General features: G+C 45.4%; 1 protein-coding gene across 1 annotated transcript in view; it reads right to left on the bottom strand.

The window, feature by feature from the left end:
* Positions 1–6,785: 6,785 nt before the first annotated feature.
* Positions 6,786–21,148, bottom strand: part of LOC141121732 (uncharacterized) — a 92,444-nt gene continuing 78,081 nt past the window's right edge. The window contains 8 exon segments of the mRNA XM_073611443.1: positions 6,786–9,790; positions 14,945–15,086; positions 15,210–15,416; positions 15,496–15,714; positions 15,804–15,901; positions 16,018–16,141; positions 16,228–16,355; positions 16,997–17,030. Of these exon segments, the coding sequence (XP_073467544.1) occupies positions 7,887–9,790; positions 14,945–15,086; positions 15,210–15,416; positions 15,496–15,714; positions 15,804–15,901; positions 16,018–16,141; positions 16,228–16,355; positions 16,997–17,030 (2,856 nt within the window). The 3' untranslated portion in view covers positions 6,786–7,886.

Here is a 21,148-nt window from a genome sequence, read left to right as displayed (position 1 = left end):
TTCCTGAGTTCCTGCCAGTGGATCCAGTGTTCCTGTCAGTCCTCCTGCTGCTGCACCAGAGGTCCGGATCAACTCTACACCTGCCACTTACCAAGCACTTGTGGCCCCCTGCACTCGAGTCCCTGTCTTCTCTATCAGGGGCTCTCGAACCAGAGGCACACGAGAGGCTACTCCTTGCATTCTGGGCTCCCCCACCAGGTACGTGACAGTACCGGACAGCCATGTCTGAGCCCACGCAGGGAGCCTCTCCCATGGATGAACTCTGCCGCCATCTTGCTGGACTTACCCAGGCAGTAAAAAGCCTACAAGAAGGCTACACCCAGCTGGAAGGCCGAGTCCAGGCCCTAGCAGCTTCTACACCTCCAGTATCCGAGACTTCTGCTTCACCATCAGTGGTCATGTTGCCGCCTGAACCCAGGGTCCCCACGCCTGAAAGATTTTCGGGTAACCGGAGCAAATTCAGGTCCTTCTGCAACTCGTGTGAGCTCTTTTTTGCCCTTCAACCAAGGACTTTCTCCCTGGAAGCCACCAAGGTGGGGTTCGTGATCTCGTTGCTGACCGGCGAGCCCCAGTCCTGGGCCCATCGCTTATTAGAAAAGAAAGATACCTCACTTGATACCCTGGATACCTTCTTTCAGGCTATGTCATCACTATATGAAGACCCACAGCTGACCGCCACGGCAGAGGCAGCCTTGCACACCCTACAGCAAGGCCGCAGACCTGTTGAGGACTTTGTGTCAGAATTCAGACGCTGGAGTTCCGACACGAACTGGAACGACGCCGCCCTACGGTACCAGTTCCGTATGGGCCTTTCAGAAACCTTGAAGGATGAACTAGCCCGAGTGGGCATTCCTGAGACTTTAGAGGACCTCATAGACCTTTCCATCCAAATAGACAGACGCTTGAGAGAACGACGTACGGAGCGATCTTCTGGTCCTGCTCGTCCTGTCTGGATGCTGCCCCGGGTGCCTAGTTCTCCCCACACCGCTCCTCCAGCTTCTACTACCATGACCTCAGATACACCGGAACCAATGCAGCTGGGACTCTTACGGCCATCCCTCACTCCTGAAGAGCGTCAACGCCGTCGGGCTGGTAACCTGTGCCTATATTGCGGGGAACCCGGACACTTTGTACGAACATGCCCAGCCAAGCTTCGTAAGTGCCTCTCTGTCTCTCCTGCTCTTACCCCAGCTGCACTGAATAATATGTCTCACCTGGCTGTTCCGCTTCTTTTACAGCTCCCAGGAGGGAATATACCAACCAGCGCTATCATTGATTCCGGGGCCTGCAGTGGCTTTATAGACTTGTCCTTCGCTTCCAGACATCACATTCCCATCCGGCCCAAGGCGAAAGGACTTTCCGTTTATCTGGCCGATGGTTCTACCCTCCGATCAGGACCAGTAACCCAGGAAACAGTACCCATGCTCACCACCATTGCTGGCACTCATCAAGAGCTACTTTGTCTGGATGTCATTGAATCTCCTTTATTCCCCATCATATTGGGCATGCCATGGCTCAAGGCCCATAACCCACAAGTTGACTGGGCCTCAGGGAAAATTGAGTTTCCCTCCTCTTATTGCCACCAACACTGTCTACCAGAAGTTACTCAAGCTCCCTCTGCCCTGTTGTGCATGGAAACTGATGCCGAGACCTGTCAAGTTGTACCCGAAGTCTACTATAGCTTTCTGGACGTTTTCAGTCAAAAAGGGGCCGAGACCCTTCCTCCCCACCGGCCATATGACTGTCCGATTGAGCTTCTCCCAGGGGCAGAGATTCCTTTTGGGAGAATATTTTCTTTGTCAGAGTTAGAACTAGGAGTATTAAAAACTTACATTGACGACAATCTAAAGAAAGGCTTCATCCAACCCTCCACGTCCCCGGCAGGAGCAGGAATCTTTTTTGTGGAAAAGAAAGACCATTCATTGCGCCCTTGTGTGGATTATCGGGCACTCAATAAAATCACAATCAAGAACCGTTATCCCTTACCATTAGTGCCAGAACTTTTTCAGAGGCTGGGGTCTGCAGTAGTGTTTTCTAAATTAGATCTTCGGGGTGCCTACAACCTTGTCCGCATTCGCAAGGGAGACGAATGGAAGACTGCTTTCCGTACCCGGTTTGGGCACTTCGAATATTTAGTCATGCCTTTCGGACTTTGTAATGCTCCTGCTACATTTCAGCATTTTGTAAATAACATTTTCAGAGACTACCTTGACCTGTTTGTTGTTATTTATCTAGATGACATTCTAATCTTCTCCTCTTCCCTTGTTGAACACCGTGAACATGTCAGAAACGTTTTGACCCGACTTCGCCTGCACGGCCTTTACGCCAAGCCTGAGAAATGTGTCTTCGAGCAGGAGAGTATTCAGTTCCTTGGTCTTATTATCTCTGTGGAAGGCATCAAAATGGATCCTCAGAAGGTCTCCGCCATTCTGGACTGGCCCGCTCCTACTGACAAAAAAGGGATTCAACGTTTCGTGGGATTTGCAAATTTTTATAGAAAATTCATCAAGGGATTCTCCACCATCATTTCTCCCATTACAAAATTAACCCAACAGGGCCTCAAGTTCCACTGGTCTACGGAAGCTCAGATGGCCTTTACTACACTGAAGGATCTGTTTGTCTCAGCCTCAGTTTTAAAACATCTTGATTCCACGTTACCCTACATCCTGGAGTTGGACGCATCGGAGATAGCGGTCGGTGCAGTACTCTCCCAAAGACAGGGGCCTAGGGCTCTTCTGCACCCAGTCGCTTTTTTTTCCCGTAAATTATCGGAAGCAGAAAAGAACTATGATGTGGGTGATCGAGAATTGTTAGTGATCAAAGCTGCGCTGGAGGAATGGCGATACCTGTTAGAGGGAGCAGCCCACCCGATTCTTGTTTATACAGATCACAAGAATCTAGAATATTTAAAGACTGCCAAGAGGTTGAAACCACGACAGGCCAGATGGGCACTGTTCTTTATTAGATTTTCTTTCCATATTACCTACCGTCCCGGGTCAAAAAATATCAAGCCTGACGCTCTGTCACGGATGTACAGTGATTCGGAAGCACCTTCTCCGCCAGATACCATCTTGTCCTCAGGGAACTTTCTGTTACTCCAAGGGGATCTACTGTCACAGATCAAGCAAGCCTCCAGGAACGTTTCCACTCCACCTGATACAACCCTACAGGCCAGAGATGATCTTCTGTGGTTTAAGGATAGGATCTTCGTACCTCAGGAGGTGCGAACGGCAGCTCTTAGTTCTTGCCATGACCATATGTTAGCCGGCCATTTCGGAGTACATAAGACATCTGAACTTCTTCAGTGCACGTTCTGGTGGCCATCATTAAGAAAGGACTGCAAGGACTACGTGGAAGCATGTGTCACCTGTATCCAAAATAAAGGTAGTAAGTCTAAAGCCTGGGGCCTGTTAAAACCACTATCGGTCCCGGAGAAGCCATGGAGGATGATCTCCATGGATTTTATTGTTGAGTTGCCACCCTCTGAAAGCTACACTACGATCTTCGTAATAGTGGATAGATTATCCAAGATGGCACATTTCCTACCAATGAAAGGTACCCCTTCTGCTGCTGAAACTGCCAGGACATTTATTAAGGTGGTGAGGCTTCATGGCATCCCTGCCAATATTACTTCTGATCGGGGGGTACAATTAACTCTAGGTTTTGGAGAGCTCTTTGTGAATCCCTGAAAATTGATCTTGCCTTCTCTTCTGCCTATCACCCCCAAACAAATGGCCAGACGGAGAGAACGAATCAGACGCTGGAGCAGTATCTGCGCTGCTTTTCCTCATTCTCCCAGGATGATTGGGCTCCGCTTCTTCCCCTTGCCGAATTTGCATACAACAACTCTGTTCATTCCGCTACAAAACAAACACCATTTTTTGCAAATTATGGGTTCCATCCTCTGTTCTTGTCCGCTAACATTCCGGAGTGTCCAGTACCAGCTGTTCAAGAAAACCTAAACTTCTTCGAATCAAATAATAAGCTTCTGCAAGAGACTATCGCAAGGACCCAGAACTACAACAAAGAGGTGTTTGACAAGAAGAGAAGGGGGGAGCTTGATCTTAAACCTGGAGATTTGGTTTGGCTATCCACTTTGAATCTAAGATTGGCTTGTCCTTCCAAGAAATTGGGTCCCAAGTTCGTGGGTCCTTTTCCAGTGACAAGAAAAATTAATAATGTGGCCTACGAACTAAAGCTACCAGAATCATTCCGGATTCACCCGGTCTTTCATGTTGCCCTACTCAAACCTGCAGTTCCTGATCCTTTTGTCAACCGGAGGGTCGATCCCCCTGAACCCGTGATCATTGACGGAGAAACCGAATATGAGGTTGAGTCCATTCTGGATTGTAGGAAGAGACGTAATCAAGTCCAGTTCTTGGTAAAATGGAAGGGGTATGGGCCTGAGGAAAACTCCTGGGAGCCGGAGTCCAACATCCATGCTAGGAGGTTGATTCTTGCCTTTAAAAGATCTCATCCAAGTAAGATGGCACAGTTGGGCATCCGAAGGCTGCCCCTTGGGGGGGGCAATGTCATGAAAGACGTCCTGTTAGTTCAGCCGTCGGCGGAAGATCGGTTAACAGAACTACTGTCAGTAGAGCCGGAGGACGCGTTCGGAGGCGCGTTGACGCGAACGGACGCATGCGGGTGCGCGCTAATACGAGTGGGTGTACGCGGTGAGACGAACGGGCACGTACGATCGGTACTCGGGCGTGCACGTGTGCACGCGGCGGCGCGCAGACGTGCAGTGTGACAGCTTTTGGCGCCATTAGGCCTATTTAAGGGTGCCTGTCAGCATGCTTCCTTGCTGTCCGGTCTACAGCGTTCCCTGTGACCGTAAACTTCCAGTATACCTGTTTACCTGATTCCTGTTACCCGGCTTGTTCCTGACTTCTCCTGTTTGCTGCCAGTCCCCGACCTCGGCTTGTCCGACGATTCTCCTGCCTCATCCTTCAGTTATTACCTGCCTGTCTGTTGCCGACCCGGTCCGTGCCCTGACTACTCTCCTGATTCCGTTTTGTACCTGCTCTGCTTGCCTGTGTTTGACCCGGCCTGTCTGACTTTGCTAGTGCTTCCAGTGGTACTACAGAACACCTCCCTGCTGCCTGCTTGTTTGTGGGTGTCTGCTAGCTGCAGTGCTTCTCTATTCAGTCTACAGTTCCAGTGTTCCTGCCAAGAGTTCCGGTTCATCTACCAGTTGTTCCAGTGCTTCAGTTGTACTACAGAACACCTCCCTGTTGCCTGTTGTTCCTGAGTTCCTGCCAGTGGATTCAGTGTTCCTGTTAGTCCTCCTGCTGCTGCACCAGAGGTCCGGATCAACGCTACACCTGCCATTTACCAAGCACTCTTGAGTCCCTGTCTTCTCTATCAGGGGCTCTCGAACCAGAGGCACACGAGAGGCTACTCCTTGCATTCTGGGCTCCCCCACCAGGTATGTGACAACCTCTTTTCGCTTTTCCCCGCTCTGTCGCTTTTCCTCTCTCTTCTCCCTGTATGCTCACACCCCTCCTTGGTTACCTGACGCGGCGCCAGCCATGCGTCACAAGTTGCCGTGACAATGGCGGCCCCGCTGCCAAGCGTCCTTCACATCGATCTGTTACTATGGAGCTGAGCGTGTGCGCGACATACGTGGCGCCATGCGATTGGCTCTCTGGACCTCCAGCTGACAAGCAGTCGCTGGGTCCTAGCTAACATTGTGCCCTGAGCGGGTGGACTCGGCAATCTTAGCCGATTGGAGACCATTAGACACCTTTGTAAATGGTGATCCGCACTCCATGATTTTTAGTTTGTCATTATTGTCAACCCTTCATTTTTGTCTTTACATATAACGATTTTTAAAGATTTAGGCGGGATTCTGACGTCAGAGGGAGGGGGAGTGTACTATTTTTTAATTCTCTCATTCTGCACTTGTTTTTTCCTAATTGGCGGCCACTGTATATATATTGTGTTTTGCACTATGCACCCCATCACTTGCCTGACAAAGGGGTCCTGCGCGGCCCTGAAACGTTGCACTTCTCTTGTGATGTGACTTTTTTCCATTAAAAAAACCTTTTTTGGACAACTTTTCTTGCTGATCCATGGTGTGCTGGCGAAGATGTACGTCAGTCCATGTACTAGACATCCATATGGTAAGGCTGTATCTGGAAAACTAACGATCTTGTGGCATTTACAATGATCCAAGTCCTGAAGACTCTTGGAAAGAGGACTCAGTAAGCTGCAAGTTTAAATTTCACAAAAAGGATATACAAAGGCTCTAGGGATCTGCAAAAAAAAAAAACAGATCAGAAATACTTTATAAGTGAGTAAGCCAGAACCCCAAAAGGAGACATTGACCTCAACTCTCTACCGTTTAAGAAACATAAGGCGCGCCAACTCATATAGTGGGACTGATGCTGATACAGAGATCCTGGTCAGCTGAAAGAACTAGACTTGTGCGATTAGTTTCGTATGAATTTCCATACATTTCGTACATTCAGGAGGATCCGAAATACGAATTGCTATGCTTTCTACGAATTACAAAATTTCGTTAACGAATTTCGGATCCAAATTCCTAATGAACATTCGTAATTGTTACCAAAAGTTAACGAACCTAAAAGTTAAAAACCCAGGAAGTCAGCACAGCACAGCACAGCACAGGGATGGTGGGAGCCCCTCATAATGATAAATTCATCATAACGAACATTCGTAATTGTTACAAAAAGTTAATGAACGAAAATTCATATTTCGTACATATTTAAATTGAATTTCGGACACGAATTACGAAATAATTCTAATATGAAACGGAATGAAACAAAACAAATTTATTGACGGTGCACATGTCTAGAGAGAACACTGTGCACTGGTTACCCCAGGTGATCACCCACCCAGCCTGTCAGTGCCCATCACTGCTCCCATCAGGAAGGAGTATGTACATTTTGCTCCCTTTTGTTACCAGTCATTGCAAGTGCACTTGAAAGTGCAGTCACTCTAAATCCAAGGGGTAGATCTGAAATTAGTGGAAGCTCTGCTGATTTTATCATCCAATCATGTGCAATGCTGTTTTTTATTTTCCTTGCATGTCCCCCTCGGATCTACAGCAACTTTACTTTCAAGTGCACTTGCACTGCAAAGTGGATTTGCCTTTAGTAAATAACCCCCATTGTGTATATCAGCAGGAGTCTTCCAGGCTGCAACTATGTATGTCTGGGGTTTGTGTCTGTGGGGAAGAAAACTGCCAGCCGCTTACAGCACTCGGAGACTCTCCATGAATACTCTGGGTGCATTGCTGTGCCGCCAAACATGGACACAAGCAACGCCTCACTTCTGATGTCCTCCGGCTGCACTGCACATGTACACATGCCGTCCAGAGTTCACAGGTGGGGGATGAAGAAAGAATCCCAACTCTTCCCAGTTGATGCCAAAAGTGTCCTAGGCCTCCCTGAGCACCAATTCCACTATGTAGAGCTCTGAGGGCCCAGTGTGTAGCTCCATCTAGTGTCCATAATGTAGTAATATTACTGCAGTGAAACACTATTAGCACTAGATGATTGTAGGAAATCACTACATGAAATAAATTCAGACAATATTCATCATAGCTGGGCAAATGTGTGTCATATTTATTCAAGTATTTTTTTTTTTTTTTAAAACAGACCTCTAAGTTCTTGTGAAAGCTTACACCTTAAAATGTACTTCAATGAAGCTAATGTATTATTATTCTACTGCTATCAATGGCCAACACTTCATCCATGTCTTTGGTGATCGCTGATCTCCTTATGAACTGTTTCTTACATGATGAAGATCAGCCATGGAGTATATTTGATGTGTATATCAGGGTGTGCTTCTTCACCACATGAGAGCTGTGATGTCCAGCAACATTCATATAGAAGACATTTCCTGCTCTCAAGGCACTAATACACCTCAAGGGTTGTGTGGGATCCTTGATGTACAGGAAGACAGGACTTCAGTGAGAAACAATTCCCTCACTCAGGACAGGAAAGGGGCTTCTCCTCTGTGTGAGATCTCTGATGTCTGGAAAGAATGGACTTCTGTGAAAAACATTTCCCGCACTCAAAACAGGAATATGGCTTCTCCCCTGTGTGAGATCTCTGATGTGTGTAAAGATTGTACTTCACTGAAAAACATTTCCCGCACTCAGCACAGGAATATGGTTTCTCCCCTGTGTGAGATCTCTGATGTGTGTAAAGATCGGACTTCTGTGAAAAACATTTCCCACACTCAGAACAGGAATATGGCTTCTCACCTGTGTGAGATCTCTGATGTCTGTTAAGATTGTACTTCACTGAGAAACATTTCCCGCACTCAGGACAGGAAAGTGGCTTCTCCCCCATGTGAGATCTCTGATGTCTGTAAAGATGGGACTGCACTGAAAAACATTTCAAACACTCAGGACATGAATAAGGCTTTTCCCCCGTGTGAGACCTCTGATGTTTGACAAGATCTGGTTTGCGTACAAAACATTTGCCGCACTCAGGACAGGAATACGGCTTTTCCCCTGTGTGAGATCTCAGATGATTATAAAGACTGAACTTCGCTGAAAAACATTTCCCGCACTCAGGACAGGAAAATCCCTTCTCCCCTGTGTGAGATCTCTGATGTGTGTAAAGAGTGGACTTCTGTGAAAAACATTTCCCACACTCAGAACAAGAATACGGTTTCTCCCCCGTGTGAGATCTCTTATGTGTGTAAAGATGGGACTTCGCTGAAAAACATTTCCCACACTCAGAACAGGAGTACGGTTTTTCCCCCGTGTGAGATCTTTTATGTATATTAAGACTAGATTTAATACGGAAACATTTCCCACACTCAGGACACGAATATGGCTTTTCATCCGTGTGAGTTCTTCTATGCACATTAAGATTGGATTTAGAATGGAAACATGTCCCGCACTCAGTACAGGAATAAGGCTTTTCCCCAGTGTGAGACGTCTGATGAGTGACAAGTTCTGTTTTCCTTACAAAACATTTCCCGCACTCAGAGCAGGAATATGGCTTCTCCCCAGTGTGAGATGTCTGATGAGTGACAAGTTCTGTTTTCCTTACAAAACATTTCCCACACTCAGAACAGGAGTACGGTTTTTCCCCCGTGTGAGATCTTTTATGTATATTAAGACTAGATTTAATACGGAAACATTTCCCACACTCAGGACACGAATATGGCTTTTCATCCGTGTGAGTTCTTCTATGCACATTAAGATTGGATTTAGAATGGAAACATGTCCCGCACTCAGTACAGGAATAAGGCTTTTCCCCAGTGTGAGACGTCTGATGAGTGACAAGTTCTGTTTTCCTTACAAAACATTTCCCGCACTCAGAGCAGGAATATGGCTTCTCCCCAGTGTGAGATGTCTGATGAGTGACAAGTTCTGTTTTCCTTACAAAACATTTCCCGCACTCAGAACAGGAATACGGCTTCTCCCCCGTGTGAAACCTCTGATGTACTTGAAGACTGGACTTTTGTGAAAAACATTTCCCACACTCAGGACAGGAATGCGGCTTCTCTCCTGTGTGAGATCTTTTATGAATATTAAGACGGGATTTTAAATGGAAACACTTCCCACACTCAGTACAGGAAAACCTCTTATCTGTTGGAAAGACAGCACCGTCCCTCACAGTCTGAGGTTCCTCAGGATAAGAGGAATACGATGGTCCATCTACACTGTGTGGTGCCGGATGGACATTTGAAGTAGCCGGGTTTTCTCCTGGACTATACTGTGTGATGTCCTCATCTTCTACTTTACAGTCTGGAGACAAAGTGAGACAATCTGAGGTTTTCCTCATCTCCCGTCCATCTACTAAAATAGAAAAAAAAAAAGATTATTACTAGACACCAGCAGATTAGTTCCCCTAAACCAGGACTGGCTGAGCCCCACTAGAGGTCAGAGAGTGAAGATGGGGGAGAACAACAAAGATGAAGACTGGGCTGATCCTGAAGACCACCATCACTGGGTTATTGACTCCTCCCCATTATCACTTTCTGTTTAAAGGTTCCAAAGTTTGAGGATGTTATCACATTATTGTCAACATGTAAAAGTCTGTGCTCCAATCAAATCATTAGCTATAAATTGTCCAGCTGGTAAGAAATGGGTGTAACAAAAGAGAATACATATTATGTTTATATATCAGTGGGTAGAGGGGAGAGAGCAGAAGTCAGGACTATGTAATGTACAACATATTGTATAAAATACAACAGATAGGACTATATAGTATCAGAATGATGTAATGCATAACATACATACATACATACACACACACATACATACACTCTGTACATATATATAGTATAGTATATAGTGCAGGGGTCAGGAGTATGTAATGTACAACATAGAGTAAATAGTGGAAGGGTCAGGAGTATGTAATGTACAATATAAATTATATAGTGTAAGGGTCAGGATTCATAATATTGGTATTCAGTAATCAGTATAACCTAAATGTTTACATGAGACAAGTTGAAGAGGTCCCACACCGCTGCCTCCCATTTCCCGAGACTACACTCAGTGACTTGGGTCTGAGACTATACAGACATATTCCTCCACCCGGCACAGCCAGCAGACAACAGAGCAAGTAACCCTGGGAGAATTACTCTGTCAGAGATCTTGCTAGACCCGGGAATGGGGCAGAAGACAAAAGACATAAGCTCCAGATGCCTAGGTAGAGCAACACCTATGAAGAAGACAAACATTTTGCTGACAGCTGAATCCCAGGCTCTACATAAATCCAGTTTAGAAACATAAATTGTGTCTTACATGCTGATATTGCCAAGTGTTTACTCTGATTCAGTGAGCATTGCAGTATTGGTGGGAGAATGTATTGCGTGTTAAAGTGTTACTAAACCTAGGACCCCGCATTCACTGTATCTGGTCTCACACAGAATTTGGAAATGCAATTATTTTAGTGGGTCCTGACGAAGCAGTCATAGGAAGCAGGCGAAACGTATTGACCGACTGTTCCCACACTACAGAATCCCACTTATGATGGAACCACAGTTATAGCTATCAAAACTGGCTGACGGGCTAAACACCATCACGGTCATCACTGCACATGTGCAGGCTTGCATGGCTGACACAGCAACTAGGAAGACAGATCCATTACTCCATCATGGAACTGCTTTCAGCTGGCCACTGCCTCACAACATCACACACATCCTATGGTGAGCAGTCTAGTGGTGAACAACCGGCTAACAGTGAGTTTGTACTTCCCCTAGAGTACATTGTAACTTGGGGCTCTTTATCTCTGCTGCTGAACTTTCATAGTGCCGATTATGGGGGTGTCAGATATGTCTGTCTGAAGCCGCCGACTTGTGTTCTGCTCTGAATGTTGGTCTGGCAAGATCCCGCATGTCAGAGGAGATCAGCTCCTTCACTGAGTTCTCCCCCCAGCCACTATAGAACTACTGCCTGTGGCCATACACGGCTCTGTCGGCCACAGATTACTCTCAGATTGGTCTCACTAGCTTCATACATGTGTGGATGGTTTGTGATGTGCACACACTGAAGATCCTATTGTGCAGTGGAGGACTATACTGACATGGTCATTAACCATGGAATAAGGCAGCTTACATCCACATTGATTTATTATTACAGCAAGTTATTTCCAACAACCAGTTGAACGTACTCTGCATCAATAGTTCCTTACCTGGACTTCAACAGATGATGTCCTTATCCAGGATCTGTTACTAGCTGTAACGTCACATCTAGATCCCCTCCTATTTACTTCATCAGCTGAGAGCTTGCCATGCTGTGGTTGGGTGATCTAGATTAGTGTTGGCTGAACGGTTCGACCCGAGCATGAGTTTGGGCCAAACATTGGCAGTGTGGTGAACATCCAAATTGTCAGGGTGTTCGACTGTTTGTTCAGCCAGCCGAACGACCACAATGCACTTCGCCACTGCACAGTGCATTGGAAGTCCTGATTAGCTGAAGCAATGAAAGCTTTGCCCAATCAGTGCACATAGTACTGTGAGAGCCATTATTGGACACGGTCATGATGACTATCTCCAATCATGGCTCATTTCTCTTAGTGCCACCCCACACTATAAAAATATTCTTCCCATAGCAGATACTTGTAGTGTAGTGATAATGGCATACAGAGAGATAGAACAGGGCTCTGTTCAGTGCTAATAGTTAGTGTGCTATTGTGATTCTATTGTCAATTTAGTGTGAATCTAATGATAATGCAGTGTGAGTGTAGTGTGACCATTCATTTTTACTTTAGTGTCATTTTATTTTGTCAGGGCAGGTTTCCTGCAGTATATTTTAGTGCATTATTGCAGTATACAGCAGTATATTGCAGTGCGTTGATGCACATTTAAAACAATATATTTAAATGCGTTGGTGCACATTTACCGCAGTATATTGCAGTGCGTTAGTGCATGTTTACTGCAGTATATTTCAGTGTGTTAGTGCACGCTTAATGTAGTATATTTCAGTGTGTTGGTGCATGTTTAATGTGGTATATTTCAGTGCGTTGGTGCATGTTTACAGCAGTATATTGCAGTGCGTTGATGCACATTTGAAGCAATATATTTCAGTGCCTTGGATACATTTCAGTGCCTTGGTGCACGTTTACCGCAGTATATTGCAGTGCGTTAGCACGCATTTAACACAGTATATTTAAGTGCATTGGTGCATGTTTACTGCAGTATATTTCAGTGTGTTAGTGCACGCTTAACGCAGTATATTTCAGTGAAGTATATTTCTGTGCGTTAGTGCACATTTAACGCAGTATATTGCAGTGCGTCAATGCAGTTTTACTACACTATATAGTAGTGTATCAGTGGAGTGTGCCTGTGTACTGAGTACTCAAATTAAAGTGCACCAAACACCACTATCCATTGATTAAAGTGCATCCACATGGTTTTGTTATTTTAATGATGGGTCGAGGTGCTTTATGACACGTATATGTGTTACCTTTTTTCTATTTTCTAATTTTAATATAGTCCTCAATAAAGCAACTTTTTATGGTTATATTACCATTTGAGGCCACATTATACCTTCTTTAGTAGGGATCCTTTCCCCTACAGCATGTTTTACTAAAACCCAGGACCCTGCATTCACTATATCTGGTCTCCCCAGCAGCCTGTATTCACTATATCTGGTCTCCCTAGGACTCTGCATTCACTATATCTGTTCTCCCCAGAAGCCTGCATTCACTATATCTGGTCTCCCCAGGACTCTGCAGTCACTATATCTGCTCTCCCCAAGAACCTGCATTCACTATATCTGGTCTCCCCAGGAGCCTGCATTCACTATATCTGCTCTCCTCAGGAGCCTGCAGTCACTATATCTGGTCTCCCCAGGAACCTGCACTCACTATATCAGGTCTCCCCAGGACTCTGTAGTCACTATATCTGCTCACCCCAAGAACCTGCATTCACTATATCTGGTCTCCCCAGGAGCCTGCATTCACTATATCTGCTCTCCTCAGGAGCCTGCAGTCACTATATCTGGTCTCCCCAGGATTCTGCAGTCACTATATCTGGTCTCCCCAGGAGACTGCATTCACTAAATTTGGTCTCCTCCAGGAGCCTGCATTCACTATATTTGGTCTCATAAAGAGCCTGCAGTCACTATATCTGCTCTCCTCAGGAGCCTGCAGTCACTATATCTGGTCTCCCCAGGAGCCTACATTCCCTAGATCTGCCCTCCGCAGGAGCCTGCATTCACTATATCTACTTTACCAGGAGCCTGCCATCACTAAATCTGGTCTCCCCGGGAGCCTGCAGTCACTATATCTGCTCTGCTCAGGAGCCTGCAGTCGCTATACAGTATCTGGTCTCCCCAGTCCATCCCCTATATCTGCCATCCCCAGTAGCTTGCATTCACTATATCTACTCTCCCAGGAGCCTGCATTCACTATATCTGGTCTCCCCAGGAGCCTGCATTCACTATATCTGCTCTCCCCAGGACTCTGCAGTCACTATATCTGGTGCCCCCCAGGAGACTGCATTCACTATATTTGGTCTCCCCAGGAGCCTGCATTCACTATATTTGGTCTCCCCAGGAGCCTGCAGTCACTATATCTGGTCTCATCAGGAGCCTGCAGTTACTAAATCTGCTCTCCTCAGGAGCCTGCAGTCGCTATATCCACTCTCCCCAGGAGCCTGCACTCACTATATCTGGTCTTCCTGGGAGCCTGCATTCCCTTTATCTGCCCTCCCCAGGAGCCTGCATTCACTATATCTACTCTCCCCAGGAGCCTGCAGTCACTAAATCTGGTCTCCCCAGGAGACTGCATTCACTAAATCTGATCTAACCAGGACCCTGCATTCACTATATCTTGTCTCCCCAGGTGCCTGCATTCACTATATCTGGTCTCCCCAGGAGCCTGCATTCACTATATCTGGTCTCCCCAAGAGCCTGCATTCACTATATCTGGTCTCCCCAGGAGCCTGCATTCACTATATCTGGTCTCCCCAGGAGCCTGCATTCACTATATCTGGTCTCCCCAAGACCCGGCATTCACTATTTCTGGCCTCCCACAGTACACAGACATGCAATTATCTTAGTAAATATACACTGCCAAATACCTTTTCTCATCAGCGGTATATAGCAGTCTTGTGACTTCTATCAGAGTCTAGTCAAGCACTGGTTTGAGCTTGTAGGAGTTTTCATTCTCCTCTGACTGTCCTATGAGACTGCATGACTCCTGACCTTATATCTGGACAGTGCTGATTGGCCCTGTGCCGATCACATGCACTCTCCAAAAAAATCTCAAGCAATATACACCAAACTGAGCATGTGCGGAGTGCCCCAAGGCTCTGTGCTATCAGCAGATGGATTGGGGACTTTGGAAGAAGGGGAGGATCAGAGAAGACAGGATCAAACAGCATTTTTACACAATGCAGAGAATTAACTCCTTAGTTTCCAAAGTGAGTATAACAAGCATTCTTTACTGCATATACAGACTGATTTCACTGTTGTGAGTTTAGTAACATTTTAACGACCCACCTGTGCTGATCTCTGTAGGAGTGTCCTCCTCTATAAATGTCCCCGTTATTCCATCCTCCTCCATAGACTGCTGATCATCCCTTACATACTTCTCTTCTTCTTCTGCTTTATACTCAACTTTTATATCTATCAGATCGTCACCCTAAACCAAGAGAATGATCAAAAATAACATCTGTAAGACATAAGCTTTAATCTTGTGACATCACATAAAAAATATACACAGTGTCACCACAAGTCCATGTTCTAGATGCTCCATCCCACCAACCTTGTAACAATGAGGGATGGTGTGATCTTCCTGTGTAGAATCCCAGGAATACAGATGATAGGTAAATCTCTCTGGTGGGTTCCTGGTATTAGGTGGTTCCATCATATCCTTGTGTCCTTCTGAAAACTCCTCCATTACTCCATACTCCTCATCCTCCTCTTTAAACTCTTTTTTTACATCAATATTATCATCCTCAAGCTTTCCACCCTGAATATATAATAAAACATTCATTGTAACAAACATACTATGTATAAATCAGAACTACCAATAATTGTCAAGCATCTACCTGATGATGGTGAGGGATGGTGTGACCTTCCTGTGTGGAATTCCGGGAATACAGAGGACAGGGACATCTCTCTGGTGGGTTTCTGTAGCTGGATGACTCCACCATGGTGTCCTGGTACAGATCTTTGTGTTCTTTTAGAAACCCTGACTCCTCCATCACCCCATCCTCCTCTTTTATCTCTTCTTTAACCACAACTTTAGAATCTCTCAGGTTTCCACTCTGAATATAGAACAAAAATGACATCAATGGTAACAATGCAGATAATGTACAGATCCTAATGATACTATCAGTGATTGTTCCTCATCTACCTGATGATGGTGAGGGATGGTGTGACCTTCCTGTGTGGAATCCCGGGAATACAGAGGACGGGGACATCTCTCTGGTGGGTTCCCATTACTGGATCCATCTGTAGGAAACACACACACTGACTGAATACATTGTTTCTATGTGTTTATCAGATGATGGGGGATCTAGGTGGACCCCCCGTACTGCTCTCTCCTTTACAATAAAGTCTCCTCTTACCCGGTGATGTGAGGGGCGGCTGATTGTCCATCATGACGTCCTTGTAGAGATCCTTGTGTCCTTCTAAATACTCCCACTCCTCCATGGAGAAATAGACAGTGACATCCTGACACCTTATAGGAACCTGACACACACAATGATACAGTCACCATCCAGACACATCCCTTGTCTGTTACTGGATAATGTCCCAGAATTCCCAGCACCGCTCACCTCTCCTCCATGATCTCTCTGGTGACTTCTAGAATCTTCTTTGTATTTCTCTATTCTATCAGGGAGGGAGGTGGAGGCAATGTGATGGTCATATGATCTCCAGACTTCACAGGAGGAAAACTCTAGATCTGAACACAAATAGAACAATCAAATGATATTCCCAGAATCCTCCTCACCTCACCATTCAGGTCTCCATTTTATTAAAGCCCCATTTCAGGCTGAGGTATAATTTACCCACAAAGCACAAAGGTTCCCCACTACATACAGTAGGTAAAAGGAATTCTGGCATCATTACACACAACGCAGGACCAACAGTCCTGTTTTGCTTGTGATAATGCAAAAGGTCTGCCCACACCCTAAGAGCATCAAATAAAAACAAAAAGTGGCAGACAGAGGGACATTGCGAGGAGGAGTTGTGAGGTCAGTGTGATGTCATAGAATTCTCTGACTCTGGATGGAGGGACACTGGAAGGAGGGGCTGTGAGTTCAGTGTAATATCATAACATTCTCCATCCCCCGCTACTAATAAAAGTGGTATAATTCATTAGTATAGATTGATGAGGAGAGAAGGTGATTGGTGGGAAAGGTGAGACATCTCCAAAATAAGGAGAATGTTCCGGCCCCATAAGTGGGGAAACGTTCTGGCCCTGAAGTGGTTAATCTAGGTTTCCACACTATATATATATGTGTATCATCATCTGACTATGGAGGAAGAGGACGGACATGACGGGGGGTTACTGGGTGTAAATAGAAAATAAGATCTTATTACCTCCTCCGCTGCTACTTCTAGGAATGTCTCCTCTCTATTGCCTCTTGACTAACCTCTCACCCGGAACTTCCTGTCTGTGCCTGACATCACTTCCTGTCTATATTCCATAGAGACTTCCTGTCTGGGTAGAAGTGAGATCACCACCTTGTGGAGCTCAGAGGAACTGCATCCCTGAGAAACATTTTGTAACGTGAACACGGCCTTGTGCTGTGTGTGTATGTACTGTATATCCTTATAGATGGGTCATCTCCACTCCCACCAAGGGGGATAGAAATATTTTACTCAAAAACAAAAAACAGGGAGGACTCAACACACCCAATCTGAGTTAACTACAAAATGTATTAAGCATCAATGGCAAAAACATATGTCAGCATAAAAACACCAAAAACCCCCCAGAACTTGAATCCACCTCCCCACCCTACACTAAAACCTCCTGTGTAGCGCCCTCCCCAAAACCCACTCTCAACTAGAACTACCCTTCAGCAGTATAAGGGAGGAGGTTAGGGTTGCCACTTCATCCCTTTAAACCCAAACACAAATTAATTACACGGGTTCTGTGGCTGATTAAGGTGGTAATTAAACTCACTTGGTGCCTTATCTGCATTAAATTACCCTCAGAACCGTGTAATTCATATGTGTTCAGGTTTAACGGGATGAGGTGGCAACCCTAGAGGAGGAGGGGGATGCAGCCCCACAAGGGAGCTGGGCCTACCTTCCCCAACAAAAGCCCCCCAACAATAATCCCTACAGACCACCCAACCAGGGACCAAGTGCGTAGTCCAAGCCCTGCTGTGGATAGTGCCACACCTTAAAGCCAGAGAGCACTTCCCCAGAGCACGGCAGAGATGCATCCTTCCATAAAACCAGCCTGTCTCAGACATCCCAACCTGCAAAAACGTATTTCAGGGAGGTGGCAAACTCATTTCAGGGCGGTAGGCGTGGCTTAAACTGTGCTACATATTGGGCGTGGCTTAAATGAGGTGTGGTTTAATAAAGTCTGAGATGACTTACATAGTGCAGAATGTAGTCATGTTAAATAGGTAATATACAGTGCGGAGTGTATGGCAGTGTGTAGTATGTGCAGGATGGTGTCAGTAGGGCAGTGGACGGTGTCAGTAGTTCTTTATTTTTATTATTTTTTACAATTGTATTTTTTAAATTATTTTACCATTTACTTTTTATCTTTTGTTTTTCACAATGACTTGGGGGGGGGGGGGGGGGGGTGTCAGTAGAGCAGTGTGTCAGTAGTTTTTTATTCTTATTATTTTCTCAATCTTTTACAATTTTGTTGTTTATTATTTTCTTTAAATCATTTTTTTCACAGTGCTTCTGGGGAAGGGGTGGAGAGTATGTGGCAGTGATGGTGTCAGTAGGGCTGTGGATGGTTTCAGTAGTTTTTATTTTTACATATTGTTGTTTTTTTACAATTTAATTTTTTATTTATTTTTTTGATCACAATGGTTTTTGGGGTGAGGGGGTTGGGGCAGTGGACAGTGTTGGTAGGGCAGGGGGGTGGTGTAAGTAGTTTTAAATTTTATATATTTTTTTTTTTTATAACTTAATTTTTTATAATTTTTGTTTACAATTTCATTTTTTTTTTTAACCGCTTCACCCCCGGAAGATTTTACCCCCTTCCTGACCACAGCACTTTTTGCAATCCGTCACTGTGTCCCTTTAACTGACAATTGCGCGGTCGTGCGACATTGCACCCAAACAAAATTGATGTCTTTTTTTCCCCCACAAATAGAGCTTTCTTTTGGTGGTATTTGATCACCTCTGCGGTTTTTATGTTTTGCGCTATAAACAAAAAAATAGCAACAATTTTGAAAAAAAAAACGCAATATTTTTTACTTTTTGCTATAATAAATATCCCCCAAAAATATATATATAAAAAAAAAAATTTTTCCTCAGTTTAGGCCGATATGTATTCTTCTACATATTTTTTGAAAAAAAATTATTATTATTATTATTATTATACAGGATTTATATAGCGCCAACAGTTTGCGCAGCGCTTTACAACATGAGGGCAGACAGTACACTTACAATACAAATCAATACAGGAGGGATCAGAGGGCCCTGCTCGTTAGAGCTTACAATCTAGAGGAGGGTCAAGTGGAAACAAAAGGTAATAACTCTGGGGGGTGAGCTGATGGAGAAAATGAAAACACAGTTGTTAGATGTGGGATGGGGAGGCTTCTCTGAAGAGAAGGGTTTTCAGGGATCTTCTAAAAGCTAATTGAGTAGGAGATAAGCGGACAGATTGGGGTAGGGCATTCCATAGGATTGGAGAAGCTTTGGAAAAGTCCTGGAGGAAAGCGTGGGAGGAGGTGACGAGGGAACTAGAGAGCAGAAGGTCTTGAGGGGAACGAAGAGAACGAGTAGGTTGGTATTTAGAGACTAGGCTAGTGATGTAGCTGGGGGCGAAATTGTGGATGGCTTTGTACGTAGTAGTTAGAATTTTGAATGTAATTCTTTGGCCGAGCGGAAGCCAGTGGAGGGATTGACAGAGAGGGGTAGCAGACACAGAGCGATTGGTAAGGTGGACGAGTCTGACAGCAGCATTCATCATGGGTTGAAGAGGTGATAGACTATGTAGAGGTAAGCCAATGAGAAGGGAGTTGCAGTAGTCGAGGCGAGAGATGACCAGCGAGTGAATTAAGAGTTTTGTTGTGTCATTGGTTAGAAAGGGGCGTATTTTGGAGATGTTGCGGAGGTTGAGGCGGCAGGATTTGGACAGTGATTGGATGTGGGGCTTAAAGGAGAGTTCAGAGTCCAGGATTACACCTAGAATCTTGGCATGTGGGGATGGGCTTATAGTTGTGCCATCGATTTTGACAGAGAGATCAGGGGAAGGGAAAGGGGCATATGGGGGAGGAAAAATTATAAGTTCGGTTTTGGATAGATTGAGTTTTAAGAAGTTGTGTGACATCCAGACTGATATATCTGATAGTAAATTAGTGATACGTGAGGAGACAGAGGGAGTGAGCGAGAAATAGATTTGGGTGTCGTCAGCGTAGAGGTGGTATTGGAAGCCATGGGAGGCGATCAGTTGACCCAGGGAGGCGGTGTAGATTGAAAATAGGAGAGGTCCAAGAACAGAACCCTGGGGGACCCCAACAGAGAAAGGAAGAGGAGAGGAGGAAGTAGAGTTGTATTCTTCTACATATTTTTGGGAAAAAAATCACAATAAGCGTATACTGATTGGTTTGCGCAAAAGGTTTGCGTCTACAAAATAGGGGATAGTTTTATGGCATTTTTATTATAATTTTTTTTTTACTTGTAATGGCGGCGATCTGTGATTTTTATCGGGACTGCAACATTATGGCGGACACATCGGACTGTTTTGACTACTAGTTTGGGACCATTGTCATTTATACAGCGATCAGTGCTATAAAAATGCACTGATTACTGTGTAAATGACACTGGCAGGGAAAGGGGTTAACACTAGGGGGCGATGAAGGGGTTAAGTGTGTCCTAGGGAATGATTCTAACTGTGGGGGGGGATGGGCTTCAACTCACATGACAGCGATCACTGCTCCCAATGACAAGGAGCAGTGATCTCTGTCATGACACAAGGCAGAACGGGGGAAATGCCTTGTTTACATAGGCACTTCCCCGTTCTGCAGCTCTGTGACACAATCGCTGTGACACATCCAGTCCACCGTTCCCGCGGGCACATTTACGCTGGGCTCCGGCGGCATGCACGCACACCGGCTATCCCCGCCTCTTAAATTGGACATACAGGTACGCCCATTTGCCCACCGCTGGCATGCAGCAAGTGGTGGCAAGTGGTTAATCAACCCTGTTCGGGGGGCTTTGGTGAGATAACAGGATTCTAAATAGACCCCTGACATCTCCTTTTTGAGACAGGGAAAGGGACTGAGGACATTGATTCCCCAGTCCCTTTCTCAGCATTGAAGATGAATGGACAGAAGACAATGGCTCCTGTCCATTCGTAAACTGAGCAGAGTAACACACAGGTTACTCTGTTCAGTTTTCACAGGACACAGGAGTGATCTTGCTCACTGTATCCAATTTAGAAAAGGCAGGGGCCAGTAAATGACCGGTCCCTGCCTCCGCTCGCCATCCTGACAGATCCCTACATCTGGCGGGAGAGGAGAGGAGGGAAGCCGTCTGCGGGGGTTGGAGGAG

This window comes from Aquarana catesbeiana, unplaced genomic scaffold (genome assembly GCF_042186555.1).
Source record: "Aquarana catesbeiana isolate 2022-GZ unplaced genomic scaffold, ASM4218655v1 unanchor228, whole genome shotgun sequence".
NCBI lineage: Eukaryota > Metazoa > Chordata > Amphibia > Anura > Ranidae > Aquarana > Aquarana catesbeiana.
Note: the sequence above shows the minus strand (reverse complement) of the source record. Positions and strands in the feature narration are given on the sequence as shown.